The sequence below is a fragment of the Bombina bombina genome, chromosome 1 (assembly GCF_027579735.1).
Source record: "Bombina bombina isolate aBomBom1 chromosome 1, aBomBom1.pri, whole genome shotgun sequence".
Classification (NCBI taxonomy): Eukaryota; Metazoa; Chordata; class Amphibia; order Anura; family Bombinatoridae; genus Bombina; species Bombina bombina.
The window spans coordinates 1,447,856,437-1,447,872,501 of NC_069499.1; the positions used below are offsets into that span (position 1 = coordinate 1,447,856,437).

At 42.7% G+C, this 16,065-nt stretch overlaps 1 protein-coding gene across 1 annotated transcript in view; it reads left to right on the plus strand.

Moving 5' to 3' along the window:
• Positions 1–16,065, plus strand: part of LOC128652656 (intelectin-1) — a 72,689-nt gene that overhangs the window by 33,662 nt on the left and 22,962 nt on the right. The window contains exons 5-6 of the mRNA XM_053705589.1: positions 14,015–14,173; positions 15,824–15,944. Of these exons, the coding sequence (XP_053561564.1) occupies positions 14,015–14,173; positions 15,824–15,944 (280 nt within the window). The remainder of the gene's footprint in view (positions 1–14,014; positions 14,174–15,823; positions 15,945–16,065) is intronic.

The window sequence follows — 16,065 nt, forward strand, 5'->3', positions numbered from 1 at the left end:
CTCTCTCTCTGTCTCTGAAGGATTTGTTCTCCATCAACACGCTCAAGAGTGCTGCCGCTTTCGTCTGAAGCTCTGTCCTTTGTATCTGGTTCATTACTTACAAGCGCACCTCTCCTAGGGCACCTATGCTCTACACCCATTGTCAAAAATGTATACCCTGTGAGACCCTCCCCCTGTGTACAAAAAAACACCAAACAGGCTGTCAAGGCAACCAGCCAATACAGTAATAAAAGGGAAAAAATATTTAAAACCCTATATACAAAGTAATGGTGTACTGCAGGAAATGGATATATACATCATACAAATACTTCATACAAATATTCCAATAATGCATGGGCTAGGGCAGACGAAAGACAATTAATGAGATATCCCATAATGATAATAGTGAAAGCAGTACGTGCTCAGCCTACTAATGTCAGATTACAAAAGAACATCAAACACGAACAAAGAACATAATAGTCCGCTAGAGGACACTCTATCATGCTCAGAGCTGTATTGGCTAAAACTTAATAGAGATATAGGGGATCGCAGCGATCAGAGACGTACCAGTAAAGTGCCCGGGACCTACCAGCAAGGCGCATGCGCGCCAACAAAAGCCGGCTATATACAAGGTGTCACGGCCGTGCCTGGATTTGAACCTGGGACTCCTGGTTCCAGCCTGTTTTTCTTTTCCTGTGCCACCAGAGGTATCTGTTCATGTTTGCAGATTTTTGGAGACCTGTTACCTGCAGTGGATTACTCTCTGGCTCCACCTGCTTGCCAGCTGCAGGTAGTTTTCTAATCAGCTCTGCTAGGGCTGCTTCACTAATCATTTGGTGCCTTGACATTGTGATTGATTTCCTTTGTTTTTGCCTCTGTTCTGTTTCCTGAATTCCTGTTTAGTTGTTGGATCCCTGGCATCTGAACTCGGCTTGCTGATTGACCATTCTTCTGGATTCCCCTTTTTGCTTTATGAAAGATTGGACTGCTTTCCTGGCTACTGACCCTTGGCTTGTATTCTGACAATTCTTTTGTATCCTGTATGCTTACTTGGCTACTGTGTCTATCACCATGCTGTGAGAACTGTAAGCTTAACTGGCTGCTGAGTCTAAGCAACTATACTGTGACATATGTTTATCCTGAAGCCAAGTACCTTTGCTGTGAGTACCTGTATACTTCCTTGGCTGTTGGTACTAAACTCCACTGCTGTAAGAACTGTATGTTAATCTGCTTGCTGAGTCTAAGCAACTATACTGTGACATCTGTTTATCCTGAAGCCAAGTACCTTTGCTGTGAGTACCTGTATACTTCCTTGGCTGTTGGTACTAAACTCCACTGCTGTAAGAACTGTATGTTAATCTGCTTGCTGAGTCTAAGCAACTATACTGTGACATCTGTTTATCCTGAAGCCAAGTACCTCTGCTGTGAGTACCTGTATACTTCCTTGGCTGTTGGTACTAAACTCCACTGCTGTAAGAACTGTATGTTAATCTGCTTGCTGAGTCTAAGCAACTATACTGTGACATCTGTTTATCCTGAAGCCAAGTACCTCTGCTGTGAGTACCTGTATACTTCCTTGGCTGTTGGTACTAAACTCCATTGCTGTAAGAACTGTATGTTTATCTGCTTGCTGAGTCTAAGCAACTCTACTGTGACATTTGTCTTCCTGAAACTAAGTTGCCTTACCGAGATACTGGCGTATGCTCGGCCTGTTCCTGAACCCAAGTTGCCTTACCGAGATACTGGCGTATGCTCGGCCTGTTCCTGAACCCAAGTTGCCTTACCGAGATACTGGCGTATGCTTGGCCTGTTCCTGAACCCAAGTTGCCTTACCGAGATACTGGAGTATGCTCGGCCCCTTCCTGAAACCAAGTTGCCTTACTGAGATACTGGCGTATGTTCAGCCCCTTCCTGAAACCAAGTTGCCTTACCGAGATACTGGCGTATGCTTGGCCTGTTCCTGAACCCAAGTTGCCTTACCGAGATACTGGCGTATGCTCGGCCTGTTCCTGAAACCAAGTTGCCTTACCGAGATACTGGCGTATGCTCGGCTCCTTCCTGAAACCAAGTTGCCTTACCAAGATACTGGCGTATGCTCGGCTCCTTCCTGAAACCAAGTTGCCTTACCGAGATACTGGCGTATGCTCGGCTCCTTCCTAAAACCAAGTTGCCTTACCGAGATACTGGCGTATGCTTGGCTCCTTCCTGAAACCAAGTTGCCTTACCGAGATACTGGCGTATGCTCGGCTCCTTCCTGAAACCAAGTTGCCTTACCGAGATACTGGCGTATGCTCGGCTCCTTCCTGAAACCAAGTTGCCTTACCGAGATACTGGCGTATGCTCGGCCCCTTCCTGAACCCAAGTCGCCTTACCGAGATACTGGCGTATGCTCGGCCCCTTCCTGAAACCAAGTTGCCTTACCGAGATACTGGCTTATGCTCGGCTCCTTCCTAAAACCAAGTTGCCTTACCGAGATACTGGAGTATGCTCGGCTCCTTCCTGAAACCAAGTTGCCTTACCGAGATACTGGCGTATGCTCGGCTCCTTCCTGAAACCAAGTTGCCTTACCGAGATACTGGCGTATGCTCGGCCCCTTCCTGAAACCAAGTTGCCTCACCGAGAAACTGGCGTATGCTCGGCCCGTTCCTGAAACCAAGTTGCCTTACCGAGATACAGGCGTATGCTCGGCCCGTTCCTGAAACCAAGTTGCCTTACCGAGATACTGGCATATGATACCAAGTACCCTGGCTCTAATAGCCGTGTATGCCCACTTTGATCCTAATAGCAAGTACTCGTAAGGGTCGTCTGTGTCTGTTGAAGGACTTCTGCTTGATTTGTTCTTTTACAAAGACTTTCATTTGTTTATTATCAGTTTGGAATATAACCTCGATGTGCTTTACCTCTTGTTTTCCTTGCATTACCTTAGTAAAGTTACTTTAAGAAAAGCCCTTCTTTGTTCTGTGTTTCCATTCTGGTATACTGAGTCCTACTCACCTCTTCACATCCTCTCAGCTTAACTCAGCCATCACCTTGCACATGCTCCAAACCCCTGAACCTACTCAGCCGAGCATGACACAAGGAGTGCATAAACAGACTAAAGGGCATGACTGGTAGCTCCTAATTGGAGAAGAGGGCCGCATCCCCAGGTCCTAGCTACAATACAAAAAAGAGAGAAAGAGGGAGGAGACACAAAGCGGGAGAATTACACAATGTGATATCATATAAATCCAGTGACAGCCCCCTAAACGTAAAATAACAAGGAGGAACATCGTTACAGCTATATACAGAGAGTGCCGTAATGGCTTTCAAAAAAGACTAGGCAACCCAAAGTACAGGGTAGTTGTACTGGACAACACTACAATCAAGGGGCTATAAATGTCAGAAATACGATATAAGACAACAAGCCACAAAGTGAACAATAAAAATAAAAATAGAGAATATATAAAAACAATAACGTTAAATAGCCCAACATAGAGTACAATAGTTAAACAATAGACAAATACATAAATGCAACAATGTGTGCGCCCAAGCTCAAGGAAAGTATCAAAGTAACTAGTACAAAAACAATTACAGTTAAACAATGTAACGAAAAAACAGACATGCACAGATATTATCAAAAGTCATGAGGTAGTAAGTCTCAGAGGACTGATACACAGGATAAACCATATACACAAACAATCCAACAGGAACTCTATCAATGCTGCCGTGGCTAAAATGTCAAACCTGTACAGGAACAAAAGAACGAAGGAAGTAGTCAGTTCCTAGAGGTTAGCAATGCTAGACAATGCCCATATTTAATCCTTTGGGGTTGATCGTGTCTAATTTGTAGATCCATTCAGCTTCTCTCTGTAGTAGCAGTTTTTCTCTATCACCCCCTCTTCAAAGAGGGGTAATGCGATCGATGAGCATAAATCTAAGATATTTCACAGTATGTCCATGCTCTAGAAAGTGTCTTGCGACTGGTTGGTCACTCTTGCCTTTGTCAATAGCCGTCTGTATTGCACACCTGTGATTGGCCATGCGTTTCTTGATATCATCAGAGGTTTTGCTGATGTAAAAAAGGCTACAAATACATAACATATTTCGTAGTGCAAGTCAGGTTGTGTTTAATTGGAAACCGCTGGTTGGTGTGTGGGTGTCTAAAGTTGCTCCTCTGCAACATGGAGTTGCATGTAGTGCAAATAAGGCATTTGAATGAGCCCATTTTAATGAGCCATGCCTGGATTTGAACCTGGGACTCCTGGTTCCCAACCTGTTTTTCTTTTCCTGTGCCACCAGAGGTATCTGTTCATGTTTCCAGATTTTTGGAGACCTGTTACCTGCAGTGGATTACTCTCTGGCTCCACCTGCTTGCCAGCTGCAGGTAGTTTTCTAATCAGCTCTGCCTTGACATTGTGATTGATTTCCTTTGTTTTTGCCTCTGTTCTGTTTCCTGAATTCCTGTTTTGTTGTTGGATCCCTGGCATCTGAACTCGGCTTGCTGATTGACCATTCTTCTGGATTCCCCTTTTTGCTTTATGAAAGATTGGACTGCTTTCCTGGCTACTGACCCTTGGCTTATATTCTGACAATTCTTTTGTATCCTGTATGCTTACTTGGCTACTGTGTCTATCACCATGCTGTGAGAACTGTAAGCTTAACTGGCTGCTGAGTCTAAGCAACTATACTGTGACATCTGTTTATCCTGAAGCCAAGTACCTTTGCTGTGAGTACCTGTATACTTCCTTGGCTGTTGGTACTAAACTCCACTGCTGTAAGAACTGTATGTTAATCTGCTTGCTGAGTCTAAGCAACTATACTGTGACATCTGTTTATCCTGAAGCCAAGTACCTTTGCTGTGAGTACCTGTATACTTCCTCGGCTGTTGGTACTAAACTCCACTGCTGTAAGAACTGTATGTTAATCTGCTTGCTGAGTCTAAGCAACTATACTGTGACATCTGTTTATCCTGAAGCCAAGTACCTCTGCTGTGAGTACCTGTATACTTCCTTGGCTGTTGGTACTAAACTCCATTGCTGTAAGAACTGTATGTTTATCTGCTTGCTGAGTCTAAGCAACTCTACTGTGACATTTGTCTTCCTGAAACTAAGTTGCCTTACCAAGATACTGGCGTATGCTCGGCCTGTTCCTGAACCCAAGTTGCCTTACCGAGATACTGGCGTATGCTCGGCCTGTTCCTGAACCCAAGTTGCCTTACCGAGATACTGGCGTATGCTCGGCCTGTTCCTGAAACCAAGTTGCCTTACCGAGATACTGGCGTATGCTCGGCTCCTTCCTGAAACCAAGTTGCCTTACCGAGATACTGGCGTATGCTCGGCTCCTTCCTGAAACCAAGTTGCCTTACCGAGATACTGGCGTATGCTTGGCTCCTTCCTGAAACCAAGTTGCCTTACCTAGATACTGGCGTATGCTCGGCTCCTTCCTAAAACCAAGTTGCCTTACCGAGATACTGGAGTATGCTTGGCTCCTTCCTGAAACCAAGTTGCCTTACCGAGATACTGGCGTATGCTCGGCTCCTTCCTGAAACCAAGTTGCCTTACCGAGATACTGGCGTATGCTCGGCTCCTTCCTGAAACCAAGTTGCCTTACCGAGATACTGGCGTATGCTCGGCCCCTTCCTGAACCCAAGTTGCTATACCGAGATACTGGCGTATGCTTGGCCCCTTCCTGAAACCAAGTTGCCTTACCGAGATACTGGCGTATGCTCGGCTCCTTCCTAAAACCAAGTTGCCTTACCGAGATACTGGAGTATGCTTGGCTCCTTCCTGAAACCAAGTTGCCTTACCGAGATACTGGCGTATGCTCGGCTCCTTCCTGAAACCAAGTTGCCTTACCGAGATACTGGCGTATGCTCGGCTCCTTCCTGAAACCAAGTTGCCTTACCGAGATACTGGCGTATGCTCGGCCCCTTCCTGAACCCAAGTTGCTATACCGAGATACTGGCGTATGCTCGGCCCCTTCCTGAAACCAAGTTGCCTCACCGAGATACTGGCGTATGCTCGGCCCGTTCCTGAAACCAAGTTGCCTTACCGAGATACAGGCGTATGCTCGGCCCGTTCCTGAAACCAAGTTGCCTTACCGAGATACTGGCATATGATACCAAGTACCCTGGCTCTAATAGCCGTGTATGCCCACTTTGATCCTAATAGCAAGTACTCGTAAGGGTCGTCTGTGTCTGTTGAAGGACTTCTGCTTGATTTGTTCTTTTACAAAGACTTTCATTTGTTTATTATCAGTTTGGAATATAACCTCGATGTGCTTTACCTCCTTGTTTTCCTTGCATTACCTTAGTAAAGTTACTTTAAGAAAAGCCCTTCTTTGTTCTGTGTTTCCATTCTGGTATACTGAGTCCTACTCACCTCTTCACATCCTCTCAGCTTAACTCAGCCATCACCTTGCACATGCTCCAAACCCCTGAACCTACTCAGCCGAGCATGACACAAGGAGTGCATAAACAGACTAAAGGGCATGACTGGTAGCTCCTAATTGGAGAAGAGGGCCGCATCCCCAGGTCCTAGCTACAATACAAAAAAGAGAGAAAGAGGGAGGAGACACAAAGCGGGAGAATTACACAATGTGATATCATATAAATCCAGTGACAGCCCCCTAAACGTAAAATAACAAGGAGGAACATCGTTACAGCTATATACAGAGAGTGCCGTAATGGCTTTCAAAAAAGACTAGGCAAACCAAAGTACAGGGTAGTTGTACTGGACAACACTACAATCAAGGGGCTATAAATGTCAGAAATACGATATAAGACAACAAGCCACAAAGTGAACAATAAAAATAAAAATAGAGAATATATAAAAACAATAACGTTTATAGCCCAACATAGAGTACAATAGTTAAACAATAGACAAATACATAAATGCAACAATGTGTGCGCCCAAGCTCAAGGAAAGTATCAAAGTAACTAGTACAAAAACAATTACAGTTAAACAATGTAACGAAAAAACAGACATGCACAGATATGATCAAAAGTCATGAGGTAGTATTAAGGACTAATACACAGGATAAACCATATACACAAACAATCCAACAGGAACTCTATCAATGCTGCAGTGGCTAAAATGTCAAACCTGTACAGGAACAAAAGAACGAAGGAAGTAGTCAGTTCCTAGAGGTTAGCAATGCCAGACAATGCCCATATTTAATCCTTTGGGGTTGATCGTGTCTAATTTGTAGATCCATTCAGCTTCTCTCTGTAGTAGCAGTTTTTCTCTATCACCCCCTCTTCAAAGAGGGGTAATGCGATCGATGAGCATAAATCTAAGATATTTCACAGTATGTCCATGCTCTAGAAAGTGTCTTGCGACTGGTTGGTCACTCTTGCCTTTGTCAATAGCCGTCTGTATTGCACACCTGTGATTGGCCATGCGTTTCTTGATATCATCAGAGGTTTTGCTGATGTAAAAAAGGCTACAAATACATATAGATAACATATTTCGTAGTGCAAGTCAGGTGGTGTTTAATTGGAAACCGCTGGTTGGTGTGTGGGTGTCTAAAGTTGCTCCCCTGCAACATGGAGTTGCATGTAGTGCAAATAAGGCATTTGAATGAGCTCATTCTAGTGGATGTAATTCTGGTTTTCTTACTGTAACTTTTAACAGGGTCAGTGATTATCAGTATATCTCTGAGATTCTTCCCTCATTTGAATCCAATCCTAGGTGGCCCATGTTCCTTATAGGGTAGTGTTTCGTCAGCTCTCACTATATCCCAGTGTTCCCTTAGGGTTGTTACCAGAGAACTCGATTTGGGGGTATACGTGGTGATAAAGTTGGCCCTCTGAGGAGTTGTCGCTGGCAAATCATTGGCGAGTGGAGTGGACCCCTTGTTGCTGGTCACTGCCACTCTAGAGTTCATTATAATTTCTCTGTCATATCCCCTATTTGCAAACCTCAGTTCCATTTCATCCAATTGGTGTCTGCAATGTTCTTCTGAGGTATTATTTTGCACCACAATGAGCATTTGTGCCTTGGGTATAGCCCTGATGAGTGACCGTGGGTGACAGCTTGAGGCATGGAGTATGGAATTCTGGTCGGTCTCCTTTTTGAAGAGTGTAGTGCCAAGACCAGTTCCATCTTTGAAAATCCTAAGGTCTAGGAAGTCAACCTGTTGGTAGCTTAATGTAACTTTGAGTTTGACAGCTCCGTATACATCATTAAGAATGTTGGTCCATTCTTGCAATGATTCTTCTGTGCCTCTCCAAATCAATAAGATATCATCAATGTAACGCTTGTAATAGAGGACCCATGTGTGTTCATAGACTTTAAAAACACTCTCCTCAATATGCTGCATGAATAAATTGGCAAATGCCGGTGCCATGGCAGTACCAGTCAGCTGGAGATAGAATCCCTTCTCAAACTTAAAGTAATTAAGTTTGAGACATAATGTGAGCAGTTCCAGGATAAATTCAGGGGCAGGTCCCACATAGGGATACCTGTTCAAGCACTGTGCTACAATGTTGATACCCATCTCATGTGGGATTATAGTGTACAGGCTAGTGAAATCCATACTAGCCAGGACATCATCCCGTCTAACATCTTTGATCTGTGACAGAATCTCGATGAGTGCTAGAGAGTCACAGAGATATGATTACATATTGAACACAAAGGGTTATAGTAGGGAGTCAATGTAGGTCGCTAGCGGTTGAAGTAGCAATCCACGGGCAGAAACAATAGGGCGACCAGGGGGAGAGTGGAGTTGTTTGTGGATTTTAGGCAAAGTGTACATGATAGGTCTGATAGGGTACTGCACAACCAGCCAGTCTCTAAGTGCCATATCAATCTAGTTTTGTTGAAGAGCATGCTCAATGACACCATCAATGCGTGATTTGTACATAATGGTAGGATCACAGGGTAGAGCCCTGTAGGTAAGTGTGTCAGATAGTTGTAAGTCAATTTCCTTCTTATAATCTGTGTAATCCTGGAGCACAATGGCCCTGCCTTTGTCCGCCGGGCATATGACAATAGACGCATCATCTGTCAGGGACCGTGTGGCTGCCCAATCCTCAGATGTCATGTTGTTCCTATATCTCGGAACATTAGTGTTGCTTGCTTTCTGCTGTATAATCCTAGTATATGTACGTATACTGGGATTAACTGTGGGAGGGTCAAAGGTACTGGGTTTCTTGAATAAATGTATTTTCTCCTCCAATACCTTCCCCTGGAAGAAATTGGCAAAATTGCCTCCAACTGTCTTGCCCTTTAAACCTCCTCAAGGCCATCCATGGCCCCGTATATGGAGGTAATTGGGCTCATGGTATCAAGTATAGCTGTCATTCCATTCGTCAGGTTCCATCTCCAACCTCTTCATTTGTGCATGCTGAGGCTATAGAACGGCGATCACTCGGATCTATTTCAACAGATCTCTCTGGACAACCTCTCTTGGTGGCTTCGTCTTGATTAGCTGTCCCAGGGGACATCCTTCCTGAGACCATCCTGGGAGATTGTGACTACAGACGCGAGCCTCTCAGGATGGGGAGCTGTTTGGGGTGCCAGGAGGGCACAGGGCAGGTGGAGTTGGGAGGAGTCGCTTCTATTTATCAACATCCTGGAACTTTGAGGTCTCTTCAATGCTCTGAGGGCTTGGCCCCTCTTGGGTTCATCCCAGTTCATCAGATTCCAGTCGGACAACATTACCTCGGTCGCTTACATCAACCACCAGGGGAAAATGAGAAGCTCCCTAGCCATGAGGGAAGTATCTTGGATTCTGGAATGGGCAGAGACCCACAACTGCTCGCTGTCAGCGATCCACATCCCGGGTGTGGACAATTGGGAAGCGGATTTTCTCAGCAGACAATCATTTCATCCGGGGGGAATGGTCTCTTCACCATGAAGTGTTTGCGGAGATTTGCAACAGATGGGGGACTCCGGAGATAGATTTCATGGTGTCCAGACTCAACTTCAAGCTACCCAGATATGGGTCGCGGTCCAGGGATCCCCAGGCAGAATTGATAGATACCTTAGCAGTGCCTTGGGGATTCAACCTAGTCTACATATTTCCACCGTTACCACTTCTACCTCGAGCAGTGGCCCGCATCAAGCAGGAGCAAGCATCAACTATTCTGATTGCTCTGTCATGGCTGCGGAGGATGTGGTTTGCGGATCTGGTGGGGATGTAATCGTCTCCTCCGTGGAGGTTGCCCTCTCACAGGGATCTGCTGGTACAGGGCCCCTTTGTTCATCAAAATCTAGATTCTCTGAGGCTGACTGCATAAAGATTGAACGCTTAGTCTTAGCCAGGAGAGGGTTTTCTGAGAGTGTGATTGATACTCTCATTCAAGCCAGGAAGCCGGTCACCCGACGCATCTATCATAAGGTGTGGAGGACCTACTTACTCTGGTGTGAGACTCGTGGATATTCTTGGCATAAAGTTAGGGCATCCAGGATACTTTCCTTCCTCCAGGATGGTTAAGGGACTTGCCGCCAGTTCCTTAAGGGAACAGATTTCGGCTCTATCTGTGTTGTTACACAAGAAGCTTGCTGAGCTTCTTGATATACAGTCTTTTGTTCAAGCTCTATCCAGGATCAGGCCTGTATTTAGACATTCTGCTCCTCCTTGGAGTTTGAATCTTAGGGATTTGCAGAGGGCTTCATTTGAGCCTATGCATTCTCTTGATATTAAGATAATGTCTTGGAAGGTTCTTTTTCTACTGGCTATTGCTTCGGCACGCAGAGTTTCTGAGTTGGTGGCCTTACAATGTGAGCCTCCTTACCTGGTTTTTCATGCCGATAAGGCTGTCCTTCGCACTGGGTTGGGATTTCTCCCGAAGGTTGTGTCTGATCGCAACATTAATCAGGAGATTGTAGTTCTTTCCTTGTGTCCTGACCCTTCTTCTTCAAAAGAACGGTTACTTCATAACTTGGATGTGGTTCGAGCTTTGAAATTTTATCTTTAGGCTACGAAAGATTTCAGCATTATTTGTTGTCTATTCGGGGAAGCGCAAAGGGCAGAAGGCTTCTTCCACTTCCCTATCTCTTTGGCTGAGGAGCATGATTTGCCTGGCTTATGAGTCAATGGGACATAAGCCTCCTCAGATGATTATGGCTCACTCAACTAGAGCTGTGGCTTCTTCTTGGGCCTTCAAGAATGAGGCCTCTATGGAGCAGATTTGTAAGGCGACTACCTTTTCCTCCTTACATACTTTTTCAAAGTTTTACAAATTTGACGTGTTTGCTTCGGCTGATGCAGCTTTTGGGAGAAAGGTTTTACAGGCTGTGGTACCCTCAGACTACGGTCTGCCTCTTTTTTTACCCTCCCGTTTTCATTCAGTGTCCTCTAGAGCTTGGGTATTTGTTTGCCACAAGTAATGAATGAAGCCGTGGACTCTCCTCGTATTAAGATGGAAAACATAAATTATGCTTACCTGATAATTTCATTTCCATCTGTACGAGGAGAGTCCACGGCTCCCGCCCGGTTCTCCATTGGGCGGACCTAAATTTATTTTGTTTTTCTTCTGGCACCATTTATACCCTGATATTTCTCCTACTGTTCCTTGTTCCCTCGGCAGAATGACTGGGGGATGAGGGGAGTGGAGGAGGTATTTAAGCCTTGGACTGGGGTGTCTTTGTCTCCTCCTGGTGGCCAGGTTCTGTATTCCCACAAGTAATGAATGAAGCCGTGGACTCTCCTCGTACAGATGGAAATGAAATTATCAGGTAAGCATAATCTGTTTTTTCTGTTGGTCTGATGAAGGGGAGCATTCTGATTAAAGGCATTTAGTGCATTATTTAAGCCCAGTGAGTGCTGTCTTCTATCTACTAAATCCTATCTCCATTTAGCACCCTGGCATTTGAAACCCTGTTTGTGAGAGTGCACCTACCTCAGCTTTTTTATATATATGTGTATACTGTATATATATATATATATATATATATATATGTGTGTGTGTGTGTGTGTGTGTATATATATATATATATATATATAAATATTTATTTCAAAATAAAAAGTACATTATTTTCTAAGTGAAAAACATAGGAGTTTATAGTATTTCTATTAAAACGTTAAAAACAAATAAAAATTATATTGTATGTTTGAAGGTATTTGACTGGGAAGGGCTCAAAAGTGTATATATGTGTATTTTAAAAATATGTTTTTGATGTGTTTTGTGTTTTTTTTCTTAACCCTACACTTAGATCTCAAGTCATTCTAAATATTCTAGCATAGTTTTGGCTTGTGCTCGAGCACAACCTATAATTTTTATATTGCAATATCAGTGCTATTAAGCACGGTGCAATATCTATTGAAAGGATAAGGTGCCCTAGAACTATGATGGCCTCACTAACCTTTCTCTGGTAAATAAGATTTACCATGAGGTTGTAATATCAATTACAAGCTAATGTTAGGGCGGTCCAGTGATATTGCTTATCGTGACCCGTGCTATCATTAGCACGCCACTTGCAATGTGGCCCTGTATCAGTACTTTCAATATTTATTATTGTTTTTTTTGTTTTTTTAATATTTACATTTATTAATTGTTTTTTCAGTTTGGCAAAATGTACATTTGCAATCAAGAAGACTACAGCTTTCTAATTAAAGCACTTATGGCATCTTTTAAAATGGGATTTTAACACTTTTAAACAAGATTGCACTTTAGGGACTGAGTTTTTAAAATAAAATGCTTCTTCATGACTGGGCTTTCAAATATGATTTCGCTTTCAAGAGCACAAAGCCAAAACAGGTCACGTTATTGAACTCCCGGGGCTCCATTTATTAAGCAGCGGATGCTGCTTCTGAGGCCCATTATTTCAGGCTCGCCTGAAATGTAAGTTAAGAAGCAGTGGTCGCAAGACCGCTGCTCCTTAACCTGTCACCCACCTTCCTTTTAGGTGGCAGATTGAAATCATCTCGATCCGATCAGGATGATTGACAGCCCCTGCTAGCGGCCAATTGGCCACCAGTGAGCAGGGGGCGGCATTGCACAAGCATTTCACCAGAAAATGCTTGTGCAATGTTACATGCAGACATGTCCGCATTTAGCGATGTCGACCCGACATGATTCGCTACAGCGAATCATGTCCGATCGACATTTAATAAATGAACCCCTCTAAGAAGTGATATTGTTTGAGAGTACAAAATGCAGGTGTAAGAACCAGAAAGCTCTATGTCATAAAAGTGATTTGACTTTGAAAGTCAAGAAGGTGCAATTCTGTTTGAAAGTATGGTTATAAAGACATCTGTACTGATAGTGGCAATTACAGCAATGCCAGTTTGACTTAGAAACAACCATTAACACAAAGTGATTGCTTCATGCCATTTCTAGTTGTTGGGATCCTGATTCACTTTTCCTCCAGACCCCCTTAGCTGTCATGTACTCAATACATATACATATTTAAATTAACATGTAATTAACATATACACATGTAATGTGTGCCCTGGTTACTATAGTAGCAATTGCAATGAATAGAGCTTTAATGAACCAATACCATGTATGTTAATACACCCTTAAGCAGACAGTCTACACTAAAATTGTTATTGTTTAAAAAGATAGGTAACACCTATACTACCCATTCCCCAGCTTTCCACAACCAACATTGTTATATTATATTACTTTATTACATTTAAAACTCTAAATTTCTGCCTGTTTCTAAGCCACCACAGACATCCTCATATCACATGCTTTTTTATTTGCTTTTCACAACAGGAGACTGCTAGTTCATGTGGGCCATATAAATTACCTTGTGCTCACGACCCGTGGAGTTATTTTAGAGTCAGCTCAACACAGCTAAAATGCAAGTCAATAGATAATAAATAAAAAGTCATGTGATCAGGGGGCTGTCAGAAGATGCTTAGATACAAGGTAATCACAGAGGTAAAAAGTATATTAATATAACAGTGTTGGTTATGCAAAACTGGGGAATGGGTAATAAAGGGATTATCTATTTTTTAAAACAATAACATTTCTGATGTATACTGTCCCTTTAAAATGTCTCTTGTATTCATTTTTGAGTGTTTTTCGCATGTGCAACATTATAGAATGATTCCAAATTGTTTTTGAATAGTTGGTATTGTCTGTTTTGTGTGCTTGTAGAATCCTGGATATTATGATATAAATGCTAAAGATCTGAGTATCTGGCACGTTACAAATAACAGCCCACTCAAGTCTTGGAGAACCTCATCTCTTCTTAGATACCGAACAACAAATGGGTTTTTAGCACATGAAGGTGGAAACCTCTTTCATCTATATCAGGTAAATTCATTTTAGAGATTGGTTTGTTTTTAATGGATAACCAACTTTTTTAAGTCGCTAAAAGCATTGTAATCAAATCATAATTGTCTACTACATCTTGTATAAAAATAATTTCCTGATGTATCTTAGCAACTATTTGGTATATGTTTGTACATGTGCTTTTTATTATGCTAGCTAAAGCAATTCACTTTTATTATTTCTGCAATGCTTGAGGAACAAAACTTGGAATTCTGTCTTTTTCTTGTTTCAAGATGGATTAAATGTGAGGTAGGTAAGAAGCAGGGACGCCAGAAAATTAAATGGCAGAAGATATGAAAGATATTAAGCATTTATTTCTTATATATAGTATGTATGTGTATCTGAGTGTTTGTAAAACGGATTTCACTACTTTTTAAAGTTAAAGCAATCACAATCGGACATACAGTGAACTCATTGACATGTTCAAGAAACCAGTTTGTTTTGATTTGAGCTTTGTGACATCCTGCTGGAAGTAGCCATCAGGGATGGACATGGTCAGCAACAATACTCAGGTAGGTAAATGATGCTCAGTTTGTACAAAGGGGCCCAAAGTATGCCACGGAAATATCCCCTACTCCATTACAACACCACCACCAGCCTGAACCATTGATACAAGGCAGGATGGATCCATGCTTTCATGTTGTTTACTCGAAATTCTGACCCTACCATCTGAATGTCGCAGCTCAAATCGAGACTCATCTGACCAGGCAACGTTTTACCAATCTTCTATTGTCCAATTTTGGTAAGCCTGTGTGAATTGTAGCCTCAGTTTCCTGTTCTTAGCTGACAGGAGTGGCACATGTTGTGGTCTTCTGCTGCTTTAGCCCATCTGCTTCAAGGTTCAACATGTTGTGCTTTCAGATATGGTATTTTGCATACCTTGGTTGCCTTTCTATCATCTCAAACCAGTCTGCCCATTCTCCTCTGACCGCTGACATCAACAAGGCATTTTCGTCCACACAACTGCCACTCACTGGATATTTTCTTTTTTTCGGACCATTCTCTGTAAACCCTAGAGATTGTTGTGCATAAAAATCCAAGTAGATCAGCAGTTTTTAAAATACTCAGACCAGCCCGTCTGGCATCAACAACCATGCCACGTTCAAAGTCACTTAAATCCCCTTACTTCCCCATTCTGATGCACGGTTTGAACTTCAGCAAGTCGTCTTCACCACGTCTAGATGCCTAAATGCATTGAGTTGCTGCCATGTAATTAGTTGATTAGCAACTTGTGTTACCAAGCAATTGAACAGGTGTACCTAATAAAGTGGCCGGTGAGTATATGTGTGTGTTTATTCGAGGTCAGAACCCTACACTGCAAATGCGCACACTTTCACAGGTGGATTCAGCTGAAGTTATGGCCTATATAATATCTTTCTTACATGGAACTAGATGGGGGGAGTTAGTGACTGAAGAAGATATGCATGAATTAAAAGGGTTAACAGCGGTTGACAGTAAACTACGTTCTAGTTACACTTTAGATATATGAATACTGTATGTAAAACCTGTTCATAGAACATACTATTTATGGAACTTTAATGAAAGATGGAGATATACATCAAATGTTAAAGTGCCTGTTCTAAAAAAATATCCTTTTAAACACAACTTTTTATTTCATTTTTTTTCCCTTAGACATACCCGGTGATGTATAATGCTGGAAGCTGCCTTGAAAACAATGGGCCTGCTTATTCTGTTGTATATGATAAAGGGAATCCAAATTTAGCCACCAATTATTATTCACCAAATGGAAGAAGTAAGTTTATTCCAAAATATTGCTAATCATATTTTCAGAAAACCTTGGCACACAAATATTATCAAAATTAATTCAGTACCATTTTCTTCCTGCTCTCTGCAATTTTTTGTCGCACTAAGGG